At 44.3% G+C, this 23,098-nt stretch overlaps 1 protein-coding gene across 2 annotated transcripts in view; it reads left to right on the top strand.

The window, feature by feature from the left end:
• LOC140362231 (autotaxin-like) overlaps positions 1-23,098 on the top strand; it is a 113,887-nt gene that overhangs the window by 41,826 nt on the left and 48,963 nt on the right. The window contains exons 13-24 of one of the 2 annotated variants that reach the window (XM_072448326.1): positions 165-290; positions 2,967-2,998; positions 3,077-3,204; positions 3,272-3,350; positions 3,425-3,512; positions 3,912-4,084; positions 4,166-4,223; positions 4,484-4,623; positions 6,052-6,190; positions 8,396-8,473; positions 9,614-9,746; positions 13,280-13,433. In XM_072448326.1, coding sequence (XP_072304427.1) covers positions 165-290; positions 2,967-2,998; positions 3,077-3,204; positions 3,272-3,350; positions 3,425-3,512; positions 3,912-4,084; positions 4,166-4,223; positions 4,484-4,623; positions 6,052-6,190; positions 8,396-8,473; positions 9,614-9,746; positions 13,280-13,433 — 1,328 coding nt within the window. Of the gene's footprint in view, positions 1-164; positions 291-2,966; positions 2,999-3,076; positions 3,205-3,271; positions 3,351-3,424; positions 3,513-3,911; positions 4,224-4,483; positions 4,624-6,051; positions 6,191-8,395; positions 8,474-9,613; positions 9,747-13,279; positions 13,434-23,098 lie in introns of both variants that reach the window. The other variant, XM_072448325.1, reaches the window with a different exon arrangement.

Raw genomic sequence — 23,098 nt, forward strand, 5'->3', positions numbered from 1 at the left:
TTCATACCTTATACTTGTACTTCATACCTCATACTTGTACTTCATACTTCATACTTGTACTCCATACTTCATACTTGTACTTCATCCTCATACTTGTACTTCATACCTCATACTTGTACTTCATATCTCATACTTGTACTTCATATCTCATACTTGTACTTCAGGCATGGAGGAGGCTCACTGTGACCGGATGGAGTTCCTGAGCTCGTATCCTCTGAACATCGACGAGATCAACCTCATCCCCGGATCATTGGGACGGATACGACCAAGAGACCCCAAATCTGCCACATGTATGTCACTACTACTACTTCTGCTAATGCTAATGCTACTACTACTGCTAATGCTAATGCTAATGCTACTACTACTGCTAATGCTACTACTGCTACTACTACTACTTCTAATGCTATAATGCTAATGCTAGTGCTACTGCTAATGCTATTGCTACTGCTGCTGCTACTACTACTACTACTACTACTACTACTACTACTACTACTACTGCTGCTAATGCTAATGATACTGCTACTACTGCTACTGCTCATGCTACTGCTACTGCTGCTACTACTGATGCTACTGCTACTACTACTACTACTACTGCTAATGCTACTGCTACTGCTACTGCTACTACTACTACTGCTAATGCCAATGCTCCTGCTACTACTGCTACTACTACTACTACTACTGCTAATGCTAATGCTACTACTACTGCTAATGCTATTGCTGCTACTGCTACTACTACTACTGCTAATGCTAATGCAACTGATAATGCTACTACTGCTACTACTACCACTGCTAATGCTAATGCTAGTGCTACTGCTAATGCTACTGCTACTGCTACTACTACTACTACTGCTAATGCTAATGCTACTACTGCTACTACTACCACTGCTAATGCTAATGCTAGTGCTACTGCTAATGCTACTGCTATTACTACTACTGCTAATGCTAATGCTACTGCTAATGCTACTACTGCTACTACTACCACTGCTAATGCTAACGCTAGTGCTAATGCTACTGCTACTGCAACTACTACTACTACTACTACTACTACTACTGCTACTGCTACTGCTGCTACTACTACTACTACTACTACTACTACTACTGCTAATGCTAATGCTACTGCTAATGCTACTACTGCTACTACTACCACTGCTAATGCTAATGCTACTGCTACTACTACTACTACTACTACTACTACTACTGCTACTGCTACTGCTACTACTGCTAATGCTACTGCTCATGCTACTGCTACTGCTACTGCTACTGCTACTACTACTACTACTACTACTACTACTACTACTACTGCTAATGCTAATGCTAATGCTACTGCTAATGCTACTACTGCTACTACTACCACTGCTAATGCTAATGCTACTGCTACTGCTACTGCTACTACTACTAATGCTAATGCTCCTGCTACTGCTACTACTACTACTACTACTACTACTACTAATGCTAATGCTACTGCTACTACTGCTACTGCTACTGCTGCTACTACTACTACTGCTACTGCTAATGCTACTGCTACTGCTACTGCTACTGCTCATGCTACTGTTACTGCTACTGCTACTGCTGCTACTACTGATGCTACTACTAATGCTAATGCTACTGTTACTACCACTATTGCTAATGCCAATGCTCCTGCTACTAATTCCACTGCTAATGCTACTACTACTACTACTACTACTCCTAATGCTAATGCTACTACTACTGCTAATGCTACTACTGCTACTACTACTACTGCTAATGCTATAATGCTAATGCTAGTGCTACTACTAATGCTACTGCTACTGCTACACTGCTACTGCTGCTACTACTGATGCTACTGCTACTACTACTACTACTGCTAATTCTACTGCCAATGCTCCTGCTACTACTGCTGCTAATGCAACTGCTACTACTACTGCTGCTACTGTTACTACTACTGCTAATGCTAATGCTACTGCTAATGCTACTACTGCTACTGCTACTACTACTACTACTACTACTACTGCTAATGCTATTGATAATGCTAATGCTACTACTGCTACTGCTACTACTACTACTACTACTACTACTGCTAATGCTATTGATAATGCTACTACTGCTACTACTACCACTGCTAATGCTAATGCTAGTGCTACTGCTAATGCTACTGCTACTGCTGCTGCTACTACTGCTAATGCTAATGCTACTGCTACTACTACTACTACTACTACTACTACTGCTAATGCTAATGCTACTGCTACTACTGCTACTGCTACTGCTGCTACTACTGCTACTGCTGCTACTACTACTACTGCTCATGCTACTGCTACTGCTATTACTACTACTACTACTGCAAATGCTAATGCCAATGCTACTGCTAATGCTACTACTGCTACTACTACCACTGCTAATGCTAATGCTAGTGCTACTGCTAATGCTACTGCTGCTACTACTACTACTACTACTGCTAATGCTAATGCTACTGCTACTACTACTACTACTACTACTACTACTGGTAATGCTAATGCTAATGCTAATGCTAATGCTAATGCTAATGCTAATGCTAATGCTACTGCTACTACTGCTACTGCTACTACTGCTACTGCTAATGCTACTGCTACTGCTACTGCTCATGCTACTGCTACTGCTGCTACTACTGATGCTACTGCTACTACTACTACTACTGCGAATGCTAATGCTACTGCCACTGTTACTATTACTACTGCTAATGCCAATGCTCCTGCTACTAATGCTACTGCTAATGCTACTGCTACTGCTACTGCTACTGCTGCTACTACTGATGCTACTGCTACTACTACTACTACTGCGAATGCTACTGCTACTGTTACTATTACTACTGCTAATGCCAATGCTCCTGCTACTAATGCTACTGCTAATGCTACTGCTACTGCTACTGCTACTGCTGCTACTGTTACTACTGCTACTGCTACTGCTAATGCCACTGCTACTACTCCCCCACTGACATGTTTGTGTTTCTGCAGACGACCCTGCTGTTGTGGTGGCTAACCTCACTGTAAGTACCTGTGTGAGTTCAGGCTTCGAGGGCGTCGAGCGTGTTGAGTTCTCGCTGACCTTTGCCCTCTCGTTTCAGTGTAAAATGCCGACGCAGCACTTCAAACCGTACCTGAAGCAGCATCTGCCCAAACGACTGCACTACGCCAATAACAGGCGGATTGAGGAAGTGCACCTGCTCATGGAGAGGAAGTGGCACGTCGCCAAGTACGAGGCGCTCGAGGAGTAACTCAAGGGTCACAGTAAAGTCGTCATGTTGGTGTTTCTCTTTCAGGAAAATGCCAGAGAAGTTGAGGAGTCGGTGTCTGTTCAACGGAGACCACGGCTTTGACAACAAGATCACGAGCATGAGGGTAACGCTCGGGACACAGACATGACCTTCTCCTAACCCCGTTCTTCTAAGTGTTCAACTGTTCTTGTCCTTCAGACCATCTTCATCGGCCACGGGCCGAGTTTTAAGTTCCAGAAAAAGGTTCCAGAGTTTGATAACATCGAGCTTTACAATGTGATGTGTGGTACGTGTATTTAAACCCGCTTTATTCTTTTATAACATCCTTTTCTTTCTCGTCTAAGTCTAAGACTAAAGCCCCGATCACACCACGGCGCCCAAAGCGTCCAGTTTACATTCAAAGTCTATGTGTCTATCCTGCGTTTTGAGCGTCGGACGCTCTGGACGCTCTGGACGCACGTCCACACAGACTTTGAATGTAAACTGGACGCTTTGGACGCCACGGCCTGAACACAGCTTTATTCTAGACAAATGATTTAACCATCGTCTCATAAAGATCGTAAATGAGCCTTAAATCTTTGAGGAGGAAACTACATTTGAACAGGTTTTATGTCGACTTCGCAGGATTTAGTGTCGTGAATAAACCAGAATAAAGCTTTATGTTTGGTCCGTGTCTGTCGTCCAGATCTTTTGGACCTGACTCCGGCTCCGAACAACGGCACGTACGGCAGCCTGAACGACATGCTCTGCAAGCCGCCATTTCACCCCACCATGCCACAAGAAGTGACATCACCGACGCCGCCCCTCGACCCTGAGGCCACAGCGACCTACGACCTCGGCTGCAGCTGCGATGATGAGGTCGTTACTGCATTTCGATCTCACGCAGACACGTTTTGGTTTGGAAGATCTAAAGATGGATTGTTGGTTGTTTTCCCTCAGAACAAAGTGGAGGAGACGATCGTCCCGTTCAGTCCCTCAGACGACCTTTACTCCTACAGTGAGTCACTCGCGGTGTCACTCGCGGTGTCACTCATGGTTTCACGCTCTGATTGAGATCATGTGTAAAGTCTTTAACATCTAGCCGGAGGGGATTTAAAAATCCAGAGGAACAGACTTCTGGAGGAAAAGGTTCTGATGTTCTCGTGCAGTGGTGACTCGGGATCAAGGGGGGCACACTGCAGCTTCCAGGGGGTCCAGCCTCCGAAAAGCCCGTTCACCTGGTGGTCCTGGACTGACTCTGTAAATGCTGTTTTTCAGACACATCTCACGTTCCGTTCGGGCGTCCAGCCGTGCTCTTCCACACGCACTACTCGCTCCTTCATCATGTGGAGTTCATCAGTGGATACAGCCGAGAGCTGGCCCTGCCTCTGTGGGCCTCCTACACCATACCTGCCACGGTGAGTCCTGGTTTAGTCCTGGTTTAGACCTGGTTTAGACCTGATGATTTCCCGCCGTTAGCTTTCTCTTTGCCCGCTGTTAGCTCACTGTTAGCTCATTGTTAGCTCACCAATAGCTCGTTCTTAGCTCATAGTTACCTTGCTGTTAGCTCACTCTTTGCTCTCTGTTAGCTCTCCGTTAGCTCGCTGTTAGCTCACCGTTGCCGTTCTGTTGGCTCACTCTAAACTTGCTGTTAGCTCACCTTTAGCTCGCCATTAGCTCACCATTAGCTCGCTGTTAGCTCACCGTTAGCTCACCGTTAGCTCGCTGTTAGCTCGCCATTAGATCGCTGTTATTGTCACTACTTCTGCTCCTTATTAGTCGTCATTGGGGATTTACCGAGTCTCAGAATAATAAATAGGGTAATAATAACGTAATAATAAGGATCATGTCTCAAAGCTAATGCTAGCTGTTATTTTAAACGTAAATCTGCCCAATTGTTTTTATCACGATCGTTTTCATCAACAAAGATAATATGAAAAAGGTCAGGGTGGGACTTGTTTCTGACCACGCTGTAGTTCCTCTACCTCGGTCCGGTCCAAAGTCCAGAGCTCGTAAACCGGGTCTGGACCTGACTCTAAAGAGCAGCGCTGTGTTCGAGCGCGCCACGTTGTGATGTCACTGCACAAACGAGCAGAACGGAGTCTCTGTGCGAGCGAGGCGAGGTCAGAGCGCCACAGGAAACACGCCAGCGTCCAACACGCTGTTAAAACACAACCAGCCGGCCGGTTTGTGCAGGGGGGGTCAGGGGGTCATTTTACTCCCAAAAAGACCTGTTCAGTCCTAAAGTGAGTCTCAGTCTTAAAGTCCATCTGAAAGTTCTGCTGTTTTATTTCCGTTAAGTTGCAGACAAACTTTGACTTGATCTCGTGCTAAAGCGCCGTGTTTCCACTGATGCTAACGACTATGTGGAGCCTTAGCAACATAAAGCTAGCAAAGCACGTTAGCAACAGCCATTTCCTGTTTATGGCCGCACGGCACTCGCTTTGTCAAAAGCCACAATCTGATATTTCCAGGTCATAATGCTTCTGACGTTAGCATTAGCATTAGCATGACATAAAGAGAGGTTCAAACGTGGCGTAGAGGCTTTGAGAGAAGTCAAAGAAATGAGGCAAAACTGTTCCTGTACACACTAGATTTAGCCACGCCCCTCACACACTAGCTTTAGCCACGCCCCTCACACACTAGATTTATCCACGCCCCTCACACACTAGATTTAGCCACGCCCCTCACACACTAGCTTTAGCCACGCCCCTCACACACACTAGATTTAGCCACGCCCCTCACACACACAAACGTGGAATAAACGTCTTTTTGTGACTCGCTCAGATCGAGCTCAGGAGTAAAAAGTTTCCTTCAGGAGGACTTAGATCGTCCTTGTCTTTCAGGGGGAGTTGGGGCTCTCGGACGTCTCCACAGATCAGACTTGTCTCAGAGCGGATCAGCGAGTGTCGCCCGTCCACAGTCGGAGCTGCAGCGTTTACCAGCAACACCAACAAGTCAGCTACGGCTTCCTCTTCCCACCAGGTAAGATAAGATAAGATAAGATAATCCTTTATTGTCCCACATGGGGAAATTCCATTGATGCAACACAGGTAGATCCAGAGGTAGATACAGAAGAAAAGAACACCTCCCCTTTAACTGCTGTACCTCCCCTTTAACTGCTGTACCTCCCCTTTAACACCTCTACCTCCCCTTTAACTGTTGTACCTCCCCTTTAACACTTGTACCTCCCCTTTAAAACCTGTACCTCCCCTTTAACACCAGTACCTCCCCTTTAACACTGGTACCTCCCCTTTCACACCTGTACCTCCCCTTTATAAGCTGTACCTCCCCTTTAACACTGGTACCTCCCCTTTAACACCAGTACCTCCCCTTTAACACCTGTACCTCCCCTTTCACACCTGTACCTCCCCTTTAACACCAGTACCTCCCCTTTAACACTTGTACCTCCCCTTTAACGCCAGTACCTCCCCTTTAACACCTGTACCTCCCCTTTAACACTGGTACCTCCCCTTTAAGAGCTGTACCTCCCGTTTAACACTGGTACCTCCCCTTTAACAGCTGTACCTCCCCTTTAAAGGGCCTATGATGTTTTAATTCTGACTTTATCTGGTGTATTTGTACCTGTCGTACAAATTAATGATAGATTTACATCAATCGAGCAGGTATTTGTGGAGAAAACGTTGAAAAATCTGTAGAAAATGACAGGAAGTGACATCACACCAGGGACACTCATACAGGAAGTGACATCACACCAGGGACACTCATACAGGAAGTGACATCACACCAGGGAGACTCATACAGGAAGTGACCTCACACCAGGGACACTCATACAGGAAGGGACACTCAATCAGGAAGTGACATCACACCAGGGACACTCCTACAGGAAGTGACCTCACACCAGGGAGACTCATACGGGAAGTGACCTCACACCAGGGACACTCATACAGGAAGGGACACTCAATCAGGAAGTGACATCACACCAGGGACACTCATACAGGAAGTGACCTCACACCAGGGACACTCATACAGGAAGTGACCTCACACCAGGGACACTCATACAGGAAGTGACCTCACACCAGGGACACTCAAACAAGAAGTGACCTCACACCAGGGACACTCATACAGGAAGTGACATCACACCAGGGACACTCATACAGGAAGTGACATCACACCAGGGACACTCATACAGGAAGTGACATCACACCAGGGACACTCATACAGGAAGTGACATCACACCAGAGACACTCATACAGGAAGTGACATCACACCAGAGACACTCAATCAGGAAGTGACATCACACCAGGGACACTCATACAGGAAGTGACATCCCACCAGGGACACTCATACAGGAAGTGACATCACACCAGGGACACTCATACAGGAAGTGACATCACAGCAGGGACACTCATACAGGAAGTGACATCACACCAGGGACACTCATACAGGAAGTGACATCACACCAGGGACACTCATACAGGAGGTGACATCACAGCAGGGACACTCATACAGGAAGTGACATCACACCAGGGACACTCATACAGGAAGTGACATCACACCAGGGACACTCATACAGGAAGTGACATCACAGCAGGGACACTCATACAGGAAGTGACATCACAGCAGGGACACTCATACAGGAAGTGACATCACAGCAGGGACACTCATACAGGAAGTGACATCACAGCAGGGACACTCATACAGGAAGTGACATCACAGCAGGGACACTCATACAGGAAGTGACATCACAGCAGGGACACTCATACAGGAAGTGACATCACAGCAGGGACACTCATTCCAGTCAAAGTTTATGCAGAATTTACACAAAGAAACAACTTTTTTGACTCTAAACATGAAATCAACAAAATAAAGTCGCTCTCATGTATTTGTATTTGTCAAATAAAATAATGGTGACTTCAGAGTTGGCCCAGTGTTTACTGGGTAATTTCCTACTGTGATGTCATCATTTACAAACAGGAAGTGGAATTAATAACCTAAAAAATGGGCTATTCTGGGACAAAGTTTTTATAATTTATTTCAAAATGGAAAATGTATTTATCTTAAATGTATTTTAGTTCAATGAGTCGCCCGACCTGTAGAGGGCGCTTTAATGCCTGTACTTCCCCCTGGTTCTGGTTCTGGTCCTGGTCCTGGTCCTGGCCCTGGTTCTGGTTCTGGTTCTGGTTCTGGTCCTGGTCTAAACCCGGTGCTTTTCCTCTGGTTTTTCAGAATTATCCTCTTCGGTCGAGTCCAGGTTCGATGCTTCTCTCGTCACAAACGCTGTGCCCATGTTCCCTGCCTTCAAGAGTGAGTCCAACACCACGTGAAGGGTCTGAGCCCGGGAGAACAATCATAATCAGATCATAATCAGAATCACATCAGAATCACAATCACAATCACAATCATATCATAATCACAATCACATCATAATCACTATCACAGTCATATCACAATCATAATCACACTCATAATCACACTCATAATCACACTCATAATCATAATAATCATAATCACAATCATAATCACAATCATAATCACACTCATAATCACACTCATAATCATAATAATCATAATCACAATCATAATCACAATCATAATCACAATCATAATCACAATCATAATCACGCTCACAATCACATCATAATCACACTCACAATCATGATCACAATCATAATCACGATCACAATCACATCATAATCACAATCATAATCACACTCACAATCATGATCACAATCACATCATAATCACAATCACATCATAATCACAATCATGATCACAATCACATCATAATCACAATCACATCATGATCACAATCACATCATAATCACAATCATAATCATAATCACATCATAATCACAATCACATCATAATCACAATCACAATCACATCATAATCACAATCACATCATAATCACAATCATGATCACAATCACATCATGATCACAATCACAATCATGATCACAATCACATCATGATCACAATCACATAATCACAATCACATCATAATCACAATCACAATCATGATCACAATCACATCATAATCACAATCACAATCATGATCACAATCACAATCATGATCACAATCACAATCACAATCACATCATAATCACAATCACATCATAATCACAATCACATCATAATCATAATCACAATCACAATCACATCATAATCATAATCACATCATAATCACAATCACATCATAATCACAATCACATCATAATCACAATCACATCATAATCACAATCATGATCACAATCACATCATAATCACAATCACATCATAATCACAATCATGATCACAATCACATCATAATCATAATCACATCATAATCACAATCATAATCATTTTCAAAACAACATCTTCAGTTTCAAAGTTCACTCTGAACAAAGTAAGAGTATGTGGAAAGTGCAGTGTTGTTGTGTGTGAGTATGACAGGTGCTCTGTGCAGGGGTGTGGCGTCACCTGCAGGGGGCGCTGTTCAGGCGATACGCAGAGGAAAACAACGGCATCAACGTTCTGGTCGGACCCATTTTTGACCATAACGCTGACGGTCTGAGGGACACGATGGAGCAGATCCGAGAGTGAGGACTGTAACACACAAACAAACAAACAAACAAACAAACAAACAAACAAACAAACACACAAACAAACACACAAACTAACTAACTAACAAACACACAAACTAACTAACAAACAAACACAAACACAAACAAACTAACACACAAACAAACTAACAAACAAACAAACACAAACTAACTAACAAACAAACACAAACAAACTAACACACAAACTAACTAACAAACAAACAAACAAACAAACACACAAACAAACCAACTAACAAACAAACAAACAAACAAACACACAAACCAACTAACTAACAAACAAACAAACACACAAACTAACTAACAAACACACAAACAAACACACAAACTAACAAACAAACAAACAAACAAACAAACACACACACAAACAAACAAACAATCACACTAACTAACAAACAAACAAACAAACACAAACCAACTAACAAACACACACACACACACACAAACAAACAAACAAACAAACAAACAAACGTTTGATTAGAAACATGCCGGTGTAGTTCCTCATTGGTCCAGCAGGGGTCCATCGTAGAAAAAGCTTCAGTTGTTTTATCTGGACTCTGGCCCGGTGGGCGGGGCTTACCACAGAACAGAATAAACATCTGAGTTTCTCGTCTAAATCTGCAGATTGACAATGACTCTTGGATGAGTCGAAACGTCTTGTTTTTTCTAAAACTGAGTCCAGAAAAAACAACTGAACATTTTTCTACATTTGATAAGAAAAACTATTTATCATGAGGCTGAGCAAAATAATATATCTGTTTGCTGTAACCCAACCGACCCAGTGTGAAACTAGCCGACTGACATTTTTTTATCAGCATTTTGTTGAAAAAACGTTGAATTCTTTTATTTTTCAATTATTTCGCCGACTCACCAACCGGACTTCCCTAAACTACCGCAGGGTTCAGTTGAAGGATTTTCACTTGTGCAGCAGCTGCTAAGCAAACCGTTAATTTTTCTAAATTTGAATTTGTTTAGCAATTTCATAATTGCAGAGCAAAACACGAAAGTGACTAACAATCAATATTTTCCATTGATATAACACGATTATTTATTTAAAATGTATGGGTTAGACATTTTAACATTAAACATTAAACATTCTATTTAAAAAAAAACTCTTAACAAATTAACTTTTAAACACTTTTTCTTTAAATAAAACAGAAAACTTGCAAATAAAATTAGTTGTTGAACATATTAATCAACACAAAGTCAGAGCCTCATTTACAACTTTCTTCCACATCATCATCATCACATGACTATTTGCAGGAGTCTCATTTACATATTAATTGTCTTTACACTCACAAAAAAATATGTATTAAGCTTCTGATGCAAAAATATATGTTGCTGTGGCGACCATCATGGTGTATTTTATGTGTTATTCAAATTGTACCGCTTTATTTGATGTTCCATTCCATTTTTCGTTTTGCTATTTGATGACGGTCCCTAAGCACTCGTCTCGGCTCTGCACAGTCGGATCCGTGTGATTCGCTGCGACCAAAATACACATCTGAGTTTTAAAATGAGGTTGTGTCACTGCAGTGTAAATATGAGTGTTTTGGCTGTGAATGATCTGCAAAGACTTTTGTGTTTAGGAAGTCTGAATCTGTGACGCTAACTTTACTGCACGTGGCTCCTCCCACTTTTCACACTCGTGATCTGTGACATCAGCGGGACTCGTCATGACAACACAGCGTCCACATGTGTCATGTCGTTATTGACGATCGATTGACGAGTGATCAGTACTTTTAGGCGCTTTGGTGATACAATCGAACACAAACACTTTTTTTCTGACGAATGCATCGCATTTGAGAGAAATTGCGTCGCATTTTGCGATACCGCTTATTCTGAACCCTGTACCGTGTCGAATATTTTTATTACGCTTGTTATCCTATCTTTCATCCTTATAGCAAAGATAACGCATTGCGCAATGCACTTGCGTCTGCGTCTGCGTAGTCAGTCCCCCACATGCATCTGTAACGAAACAGACCGCGAGTTAATGACGACTAATTGCCTTAAACTAGTTGGTTTGCCTCTGACCCCTGGACTGTTGAAGTCTGACCCCTGGTGGTCACTCCGACTCAAAAAAGGGCAAAATTTTGATCTTTTTTTTTTGCCTTCAAAGTAAATTTGCCTAACGACCAAACCACTTAAAAAATGTTGACTCGGGTTACAGCAAACAGACCATTTATTTGGGGCAGACTAAAACTGTTTTACATTTTTAACTCTGTTTTAATGTCGTTTCCTCCTCAAAAACATTTTACTTTGCAGAGCTCACAACTAAACCAGGACTAAACCAGGACTAAACCTGGTCTAAACCAGGTCTAAACCAGGCCTAAACCAGGCCTAAACCAGGACTAAACCAGGACTAAACCAGGATTAAACCAGGATTAAACCAGGACTAAACCAGGTCTAAACCAGGACTAAACCAGGACTAAACCAGGACTAAACCAGGACTAAACCAGGACTAAACCAGGACTAAACCAGGTCTAAACCAGGATTAAATCAGGATTAAACCAGGACTAAACCAGGACTAAACCAGGACTAAATCAGGTCCAAACCAGGTCTAAACCAGGTCTAAACCAGGTCTAAACCAGGTCTAAACCAGGACTAAACCAGGACTAAACCAGGACTAAACCAGGACTAAACCAGGACTAAACCAGGATTAAATCAGGATTAAACCAGGACTAAACCAGGACTAAACCAGGATTAAATCAGGATTAAACCAGGACTAAACCAGGACTAAACCAGGACTAAACCAGGTCTAAACCAGGTCTAAGACTGGGTTCACACACTCAGGGCCGGCCCTTCCACTAGGCCGTAGAGGGGGCCTCTACGGCCTGGGGCGGCACTGCGGGGGGGTGCCCCCCTCTGGATTTTTTTTTCTTTTTTTTTGTTTTTTTGCGCCCCCTTCTATGTATCCAAACACTATTTGGGAATTGACAAATAAATCTAACGAAAATTGTGGGGGGGGGGGGGGCCTAGGGCACCAATGTGCTGGGGCCGGCCCTGCACACACTGATTCCAAACTGAGCCTGTATTAGTCCTGATGTGGACTTGGTTTGGTCCTGATCTAGACAAAAGTACTTTCTACGTTTCAGTCCAGTTCAACAATGTAGTGAAGTGAAAAGTACTGAAGTAAAGCACAGACAGTACTTTTTATGTGTACTTTGTAACTTTGCACTGAAAATGAACATTCAAATCTGTAGAAGGAAAAGTTTCAAGACCTTTATTAAGCCTGAAATAGCCACAAGAGAGAGCTATTGTGTGTAAGGACGAGGTCCAACTGGGTTCTTCTGCACTCTGATAGACCTGGTTTAGTCCTGGTTTAGTCCTGGTTTAGTCCTGGTTTAGTCCTGGTTTAGTCCAGGTTTAGACCTGGTTTAGACCTGGTTTGGACCTGATTTAGTCCTGGTTTAGTCCTGGTTTAGACCTGGTTTAGTCTTGGATGTAGCGTGTGACCTTCATGATGACCCTGGAGAGTACATTTGACCTGTTTGACCTTTGACCTTTGGCAGGTTTTCGTCCGAGGCTCCGCCCATCCCCAGTCACATGTTCGCTGTGATCTCGAGCTGTGCAGAGTTTAACACGAGTTTGGACGAGTGCGAAGGCGACATCGACCTGTTCTGCTTCATCCTGCCCCAACGAGAGGACAACACTGAGGCCTGCAACGTGAGACGCACAACTGCACACACACACACACACACTGAGGCCTGCAACGTGAGACGCACAACTGCACACACACACACACACACTGAGGCCTGCAACGTGAGACGCACAACTGCACACACACACACACACACTGAGGCCTGCAACGTGAGACGCACAACTGCACACACACACACACACACACACACTGAGGCCTGAAACGTGAGACGCACAACTGCACACACACACACACACACTGAGGCCTGCAACGTGAGACGCACAACTGCACACACACACACACACACTGAGGCCTGCAACGTGAGACGCACAACTGCACACACACACACACACACTGAGGCCTGCAACGTGAGACGCACAACTGCACACACACACACACACACACTGAGGCCTGCAACGTGAGACGCACAACTGCACACACACACACACACACACACTGAGGCCTGCAACGTGAGACGCACAACTGCACACACACACACACACACACACACACTGAGGCCTGCAACGTGAGACGCACAACTGCACACACACACTGAGGCCTGCAACGTGAGACGCACAACCGCACGCACACACACACACACACACACACACTGAGGCCTGCAACGTGAGACGCACAATCCTCAGATCTGAGAGAAGCTGTGAGTAAGGGCTCTACGGTGTGTTACCATGACTACAGTGTGTTACCATGGTTACAGTGTGACAGTTTGTTACCATGACTACAGTGTGTTACCGTGGTTACAGTGTGACAGTGTGTTACCATGACTACAGGGTGTTACCATGGTTACAGTGTGACAGTGTGTTACCATGACTACAGTTTGACAGTGTGTTACCATGACTACAGTGTGTTACCATGGTTACAGTGTGTTACCATGACTACAGTGTGACAGTGTTACCATGACTACAGTGTGACAGTGTGTTACCATGACTACAGTGTGACAGTGTGTTACAATGACTACAGTGTGGCAGTGTGTTACCATGCCTACAGTGTGTTACCATGGTTACAGTGTGACAGTGTTACCATGACTACAGTGTGACAGTGTGTTACCATGACTACAGTGTGACAGTGTGTTACAATGACTACAGTGTGACACTGTGTTACCATGGTTACAGTGTGACACTGTGTTACCATGACTACAGTGTGACAGTGTGTTACAATGACTACAGTGTGACACTGTGTTACCATGACTACAGTGTGACAGTGTGTTACCATGGTTACAGCTGTGACAGTGTATTACCATGACTACAGCTGTGACAGTGTGTCACCATGACTACAGTGTGGCAGTGTGTTACCATGACTACAGCTGTGACAGTGTATTACCATGACTACAGCTGTGACAGTGTGTTACCATGACTACAGTGTGACAGTGTGTTACCATGGTTACAGTGTGACACTGTGTTACCATGGTTACAGTGTGACACTGTGTTACCATGGTTACAGTGTGTTACCATGACTACAGTGTGACAGTGTGTTACCATGGTTACAGTGTGACAGTGTGTTACCATGACTACAGTGTGACAGTGTGTTACCATGACTACAGTGTGTTACCATGGTTACAGTGTGACAGTGTGTTACCATGACTACAGTGTGACAGTGTGTTACCATGCCTACAGTGTGTTACCATGGTTACAGTGTGACAGTGTGTTACCATGGTTACAGTGTGACACTGTGTTACCATGACTACAGTGTGACAGTGTGTTACCATGGTTACAGTGTGACAGTGTGTTACCATGGTTACAGCTGTGACAGTGTATTACCAGGACTACAGCTGTGACAGTGTTGCACCATGACTACAGTGTGACAGTGTGTTACCATGACTACAGCTGTGACAGTGTATTACCATGACTACAGATGTGACAGTGTGTTACCATGACTACAGTGTGACAGGGTGTTACCATGACTACAGTGTGACAGTGTGTTACCATGGTTACAGTGTGACAGTGTGTTACCATGACTACAGTGTGTTACCATGGTTACAGTGTGACAGTGTGTTACCATGACTACAGTGTGACAGTGTGTTACCATGACTACAGTGTGTTACCATGACTACAGTGTGACAGTGTGTTACCATGGCTACAGTGTGACAGTGTGTTACCATGACTACAGTGTGACAGTGTGTTACCATGGTTAGAGTGTGACAGTGTGTTACCATGACTACAGTGTGTCAGTGTGTTACCATGACTACATTGTGACAGTGTGTTACCATGGCTACAGTGTGACAGTGTGTTACCATGGTTACAGTGTGACAGTGTGTTACCATGACTACAGTGTGACAGTGTGTTACCATGGTTACAGTGTGACAGTGTGTTACCATGACTACAGTGTGTTACCATGACTACAGTGTGACAGTGTGTTACCATGACTACAGTGTGACAGTGTGTTACCATGACTACAGTGTGACAATGTGTTACAATGACTACAGTGTGACACTGTGTTACCATGGTTACAGTGTGACACTGTGTTACCATGGTTACAGTGTGACAGTTTGTTACCATGGTTACAGCTGTGACAGTGTGTTACCATGACTACAGCTGTGACAGTGTGTTACCATGACTACAGCTGTGACAGTGTTACCATGACTACAGCTGTGACAGTGTGTTACCATGGCTACAGTGTGACAGTGTGTTACATGACTACAGCAGTGAAAGTGTGTTACCATGACTACAGCTGTGACAGTGTATTACCATGGTTACAGTGTGACAGTGTGTTACCATGACTAAAGCTGTGACAGTGTGTTACCATGAATCCAGCTGTGACAGTGTGTTACCATGACTACAGAGTGTTACCATGGTTACAGTGTGACAGTGTGTTACCATGACTACAGTGTGACTGTGTTACCATGCCTACAGTGTGTTACCATGGTTACAGTGTGACAGTGTGTTACCATGACTACAGTGTGACAGTGTGTTACAATGACTACAGTGTGACACTGTGTTACCATGGTTACAGTGTGACAGTGTGTTACCATGACTACAGTGTGACAGTGTGTTACCATGACTACAGTGTGACAGTGTGTTACAATGACTACAGTGTGACACTGTGTTACCATGACTACAGTGTGACAGTGTGTTACCATGACTACAGCTGTGACAGTGTGTTACCATGACTACAGCTGTGACAGTGTATTACCATGGTTACAGTGTGACAGTTTGTTACCATGGTTACAGTGTGACAGTTTGTTACCATGGTGACAGTGTGACAGTGTGTTACCATGACTAAAGCTGTGGCAGTGTATTACCATGGTTACAGTGTGACAGTGTGTTACCATGGTTACAGTGTGACAGTTTGTTACCATGGTGACAGTGTGACAGTGTTACCATGAATACAGCTGTGACAGTGTGTTACCATGACTACAGTGTGACAGTGTGTTACCATGACTACAGTGTGGCAGTGTGTTACCATGGTTACAACTGTGACAGTGTGTTACCATGACTAGAGCTGTGACTGTGTGTTCCCATGACTACAGGGATACAGTGTGTTACCATGGTTACAGCTGTGACAGTGTGTTACCATGGTTACAGTTGTGACAGTGTTTTACCATGACTACAGTTGTGACAGTGTGTTACCATGGTTACAGCTGTGACAGTGTGTTACCATGGTTACAGTGTGACAGTGTGTTACCATGGTTACAGTGTGACAGTTTGTTACCATGGTTACAGCTGTGACAGTGTGTTACCATGACTACAGCTGTGACAGTGTGTTACCATGTTCACAGTGTGACAGTGTGTTACCATGACTAAAGCTGTGACAGTGTTACCATGAATACAGCTGTGACAGTGTGTTACCATGACTACAGCTGTGACAGTGTGTTACCTTGACTACAGCTGTGACAGTGTGTTACCATGACTACAGTGCGGCAGTGTGTTACCATGGTTACAACTGTGACAGTGTGTTACCATGACTACAGCTGTGACTGTGTGTTCCCATGACTACAGTGTGACAGTGTGTTACCATGGTTACAGCTGTGACAGTGTGTTACCATGGTTACAGCTGTGACAGTGTTTTACCATGACTACAGCTGTGACAGTGTTAGCATGACTACAGTTTGGCAGTGTGTTACCATGGTTACAGCTGTGACAGTGTGTTACCATGGTTACAGCTGTGTCAGTGTGGTACCATGGTTACAGCTGTGACAGTGTGTTACCATGACTACAGTGTGACAGTGTGTTACCATGACTACAGTCTGAGTGTGTTACCATGACTACATCTGTGACAGTGTGCTACCCTGACTACAGCTGTGACAGTGTGTTACCATGACTACAGTGTGACAGTGTGTTACCATGACTACAGCTGTGACAGTGTGTTACCCTGACTACAGCTGTGAAAGTGTGTTACCCTGACTACAGCTGTGACAGTGTGTTACCATGACTACAGCTGTGACAGTGTGTTACGATGACTACAGTGGGACAGTGTGTTACCCTGACTACAGCTGTGACAGTGTGTTACCATGACTACAGTGTGAAAGTTTTTTTACCATGACTACAGTGTGACAGTGTGTTACCATGACTACATTGTGACAGTGTGTTACCATGCTTACAGTGTGACAGTGTGTTACCATGACTACATCTGTGACAGTGTGTTACCATGGCTACAGTTTGACAGTGTGTTACCATGACTACAGCTGTGACAGTGTGTTGCCATGGTTACAGTGTGACAGTTTGTTACCATGGTTACAGCTGTGACAGTGTATTACCATGACTACAGTGTGACAGTGTGTTACCATGGTTACAGCTGTGACAGTGTGTTACCATGGCTACAGTGTGACAGTGTGTTACCATGACTACAGCTGTGACAGTGTGTTACCATGACTACAGCTGTGACAGTGTGTTACCATGGTTACGGTGTGACAGTTTGTTACCATGGTTACAGTGTGACAGTGTGTTACCATGACTACAGCTGTGACAGTGTGTTACCATGACTACAGTGGGACAGTGTGTTACCATGACTACAGTGGGACAGTGTGTTACCATGACTACAGTGGGACAGTGTGTTACCATGGTTACAGCTGTGACAGTGTGTTACCATGACTACAGTGTGACAGTGTGTTACCATGACTACAGCTGTGACAGTTTGTTACCATGACTACAGTGTGTTACCATGACTACTGTTGTGACAGTGTGTTACCATGACTACAGTGTGACAGTGTTTTACCATGGCTAAAGTGTGTTACCATGACTACTGCTGTGACAGTGTGTTACCATGACTACAGTTGTGACAGTGTGTTACCATGGTTACAGCTGTGACAGTGTTACCATGACTACAGGGTGACAGTGTGTTACCATGACTACAGCTGTGACAGTGTGTTACCATGACTACAGTGTGTTACCATGACTACTGCTGTGACAGTGTGTTACTATCACTACAGTGTAACAGTGTGTTACCATGACTACAGTTGGGACAGTGTGTTACCATGGCTACAGCTGTGACAATGTGTTACCATGATTAGAGCTGTGACAGTGTGTTACCATGACTACAGTGTGTTACCATGACTACTGCTGTGACAGTGTGTTACCATGACTACAGCTGTGACAGTGTGTTACCATGACTACAGTTGTGCCAGTATGTTACCATGGCTACAGCTTTGACAATGTGTTACCATGATTACAGTGTGACAGTGTGTTACCATGACTACAGCTGTGACAGTGTGTTCCCATGACTACAGTGTGAGAGTGTGTTACCATGGTTACAGCTGTGACAGTGTGTTATCATGACTACAGTGTGACAGTGTGTTACCACGACTACAGCTGTGACAGTGTGTTACCATGACTACAGTGTGTTACCATGACTACGGCTGTGACAGTGTGTTACCATCACTACAGCTGTGACAGTGTGTTACCATGACTACAGTTGTGCCAGTATGTTACCATGGCTACAGCTGTGACAATGTGTTACCATGATTACAGTGTGACAGTGTGTTACCATGACTACAGCTGTGACAGTGTGTTCCCATGACTACAGTGTGAGAGTGTGTTACCATGGTTACAGCTGTGACAGTGTGTTACCATGACTACAGCTTGACAGTGTATTACAATGTTACAGCTGTGACAGTGTGTTACCATGACTACATCTGTAACAGTGTGTTACCATGACTACAGTGTGACAGTGTGTTACCATGACTACAGCTGTGACAGTGTGTTACCATGACTACAGCTGTGACAGTGTGTTACCATGACTACAGTGTGGCAGTGTGTTACCATGGTTACAGCTGTGACAGTGTGTTACCATTACTACAGCTGCGACAGTGTGTTCCCATGACTACAGCTGTGACAGTGTGTTACCATGACTACAGTGTGTTACCATGACTACAGCTGTGACAGTGTTACCATGACTACAGCTGTGACAGTGTGTTACCATGGTTACAGTGTGACAGTGTGTTACCATGGTTACAGCTGTGACAGTGTGTTACCAAGACTACAGTGTGACAGTGTATTACCATGACTACAGCTGTGACAGTGTGTTACCATGGCTACAGTGTGACAGTGTGTTACCATGACTACAGCTGTGACAGTGTGTTACCATGACCACAGCTGTGGAATTGTGTTACCATGGTTACAGTGTGACAGTGTGTTACCATGGTTACAGTGTGACAGTTTGTTACCATGGTTACAGTGTGACAGTGTGTTACCATGACAAAAGCTGTGACAGTGTTACCATGAATACAGCTGTGACAGTGTGTTACCATGACTACAGCTGTGACAGTGTGTTACCTTGACTACAGTGTGACAGTGTGTTACCATGACTACAGTGGGACAGTGTGTTACCATGGTTACAGCTGTGACAGTGTGTTACCATGACTACAGTGTGACAGTGTGTTACCATGACTACAGTGTGACAGTGTGTTACCCTGACTACAGCTGTGACAGTGTGTTACCATGACTACGGTGTGAAAGTTTTTTACCATGACTACAGTGTGACAGTGTGTTACCATGACTACATTGTGACAGTGTGTTACCATGGTTACAGTGTGACAGTTTGTTACCATGGTTACAGCTGTGACAGTGTGTTACCATGTTTACAGTGTGACAGTGTGTTACCATGACTGCAGCTGTGACAGTGTGTTGCCATGGTTACAGTGTGACAGTTTGTTACCATGACTACAGCTGTGACAGTGTGTTACCATGTTTACAGTGTGACAGTGTGTTACCATGACTGCAGCTGTGACAGTGTGTTGCCATGGTTACAGTGTTACAGTTTGTTACCATGGTTACAGCTGTGACAGTGTATTACCATGACTACAGTGTGACAGTGTGTTACCATGGCTACAGTGTGACAGTGTGTTACCATGACTACAGCTCTGACAGTGTGTTACCATGACTACAGCTGTGACAGTGTGTTACCATGACTACAGTGGGACAGTGTGTTACCATGGTTACAGTGTGTTACCTGGACTACAGCTGTGACAGTGTGTTACCATGACTACAGTGGGATTGTGTGTTACCATGGTTACAGCTGTGACAGTGTGTTACCATGACTACAGTGTGACAGTGTGTTACCATGACTACAGTGTGTTACCATGACTACAGCTGTGACAGTGTTACCATGACTACAGCTGTGACAGTGTGTTACTATGGTTACAGTGTGACAGTGTGTTACCATGACTACAGCTGTGACAGTGTGTTACCATGACTACAGTGGGACAGTGTGTTACCATGGTTACAGTGTGTTACCATGACTACAGCTGTGACAGTGTGTTTCCATGACTACAGTGGGATTGTGTGTTACCATGGTTACAGCTGTGACAGTGTGTTACCATGACTACAGTGTGACAGTGTGTTACCATGACTACAGTGTGTTACCATGACTACAGCTGTGACAGTGTTACCATGACTACAGCTGTGACAGTGTGTTACCATGGTTACAGTGTGACAGTGTGTTACCATGGTTACAGCTGTGACAGTGTGTTACCATGACTACAGTGTGGCAGTGTATTACCATGACTACAGCTGTGACAGTGTGTTACCATGGCTACAGTGTGACAGTGTGTTACCATGACTACAACTGTGACAGTGTGTTACCATGACTACAGCTGTGAAATTGTGTTACCATGGTTACAGTGTGACAGTGTGTTACCATGGTTACAGTGTGACAGTTTGTTACCATGGTTACAGTGTGACAGTGTGTTACCATGACTAAAGCTGTGACAGTGTTACCATGAATACAGCTGTGACAGTGTGTTACCATGACTACAGCTGTGACAGTGTGTTACCTTGACTACAGCTGTGACAGTGTGTTACCATGACTACAGTGTGGCAGTGTGTTACCATGGTTACAACTGTGACAGTGTGTTACCATGATTACAGCTGTGACTGTGTGTTCCCATGACTACAGTGTGACAGTGTGTTACCATGGTTACAGCTGTGACAGTGTGTCACCATGGTTACAGCTGTGACAGTGTTTTACCATGACTACAGCTATGACAGTGTTACCATGACTACAGTTTGACAGTGTGTTACGATGGTTACAGCTGTGACAGTGTGTTACCATGGTTACAGCTGTGACAGTGTGGTACCATGGTTACAGCTGTGACAGTGTGTTACCATGACTACAGTGTGACAGTGTGTTACCATGACTACAGTGTGACAGTGTGTTACCATGACTACATCTGTGACAGTGTGCTACCCTGACTACAGCTGTGACAGTGTGTTACCATGACTACAGTGTGACAGTGTGTTACCATGACTACAGCTGTGACAGTGTGTTACCCTGACTACAGCTGTGAAAGAGTGTTACCCTGACTACAGCTGTGACAGTGTGTTACCATGACTACAGCTGTGACAGTGTGTTACCATGACTACAGTGGGACAGTGTGTTACCATGGTTACAGCTGTGACAGTGTGTTACCATGACTACAGTGTGACAGTGTGTTACCATGACTACAGCTGTGACAGTGTGTTACCATGACTACAGTGTGAAAGTTTTTTACCATGACTACAGTGTGACAGTGTGTTACCATGACTACATTGTGACAGTGTGTTACCATGCTTATAGTGTGACAGTGTGTTACCATGGTTACACTGTGACAGTTTGTTACCATGGTTACAGCTGTGACAGTGTGTTACCATGACTACATCTGTGACAGTGTGTTACCATGGCTACAGTGTGACAGTGTGTTACCATGACTACAGCTGTGACAGTGTGTTGCCATGGTTACAGTGTGACAGTTTGTTACCATGGTTACAGCTGTGACAGTGTATTACCATGACTACAGTGTGACAGTGTGTTACCATGGTTACAGCTGTGACAGTGTGTTACCATGGCTACAGTGTGACAGTGTGTTACCATGACTACAGCTGTGACAGTGTGTTACCATGGTTACAGTGTGACAGTGTGTTACCATGGTTACGGTGTGACAGTTTGTTACCATGGTTACAGTGTGACAGTGTGTTACCATGACTACAGCTGTGACAGTGTGTTACCATGACTACAGTGGGACAGTGTGTTACCATGGTTACAGTGTGTTACCATGACTACAGCTCTGACAGTGTGTTACCATGACTACAGTGGGACAGTGTGTTACCATGACTACAGCTGTGACAGTTTGTTACCATGACTACAGTGTGTTACCATGACTACTGTTGTGACAGTGTGTTACCATGGCTACAGCTTTGACAATGTGTTACCATGATTACAGTGTGACAGTGTGTTACCATGACTACAGCTGTGACAGTGTGTT

This window comes from Eucyclogobius newberryi, unplaced genomic scaffold (assembly GCF_026437365.1).
Source record: "Eucyclogobius newberryi isolate DKJ021-1_F unplaced genomic scaffold, fEucNew1.0.hap1 SCAF_16, whole genome shotgun sequence".
Taxonomy (NCBI): Eukaryota; Metazoa; Chordata; class Actinopteri; order Gobiiformes; family Gobiidae; genus Eucyclogobius; species Eucyclogobius newberryi.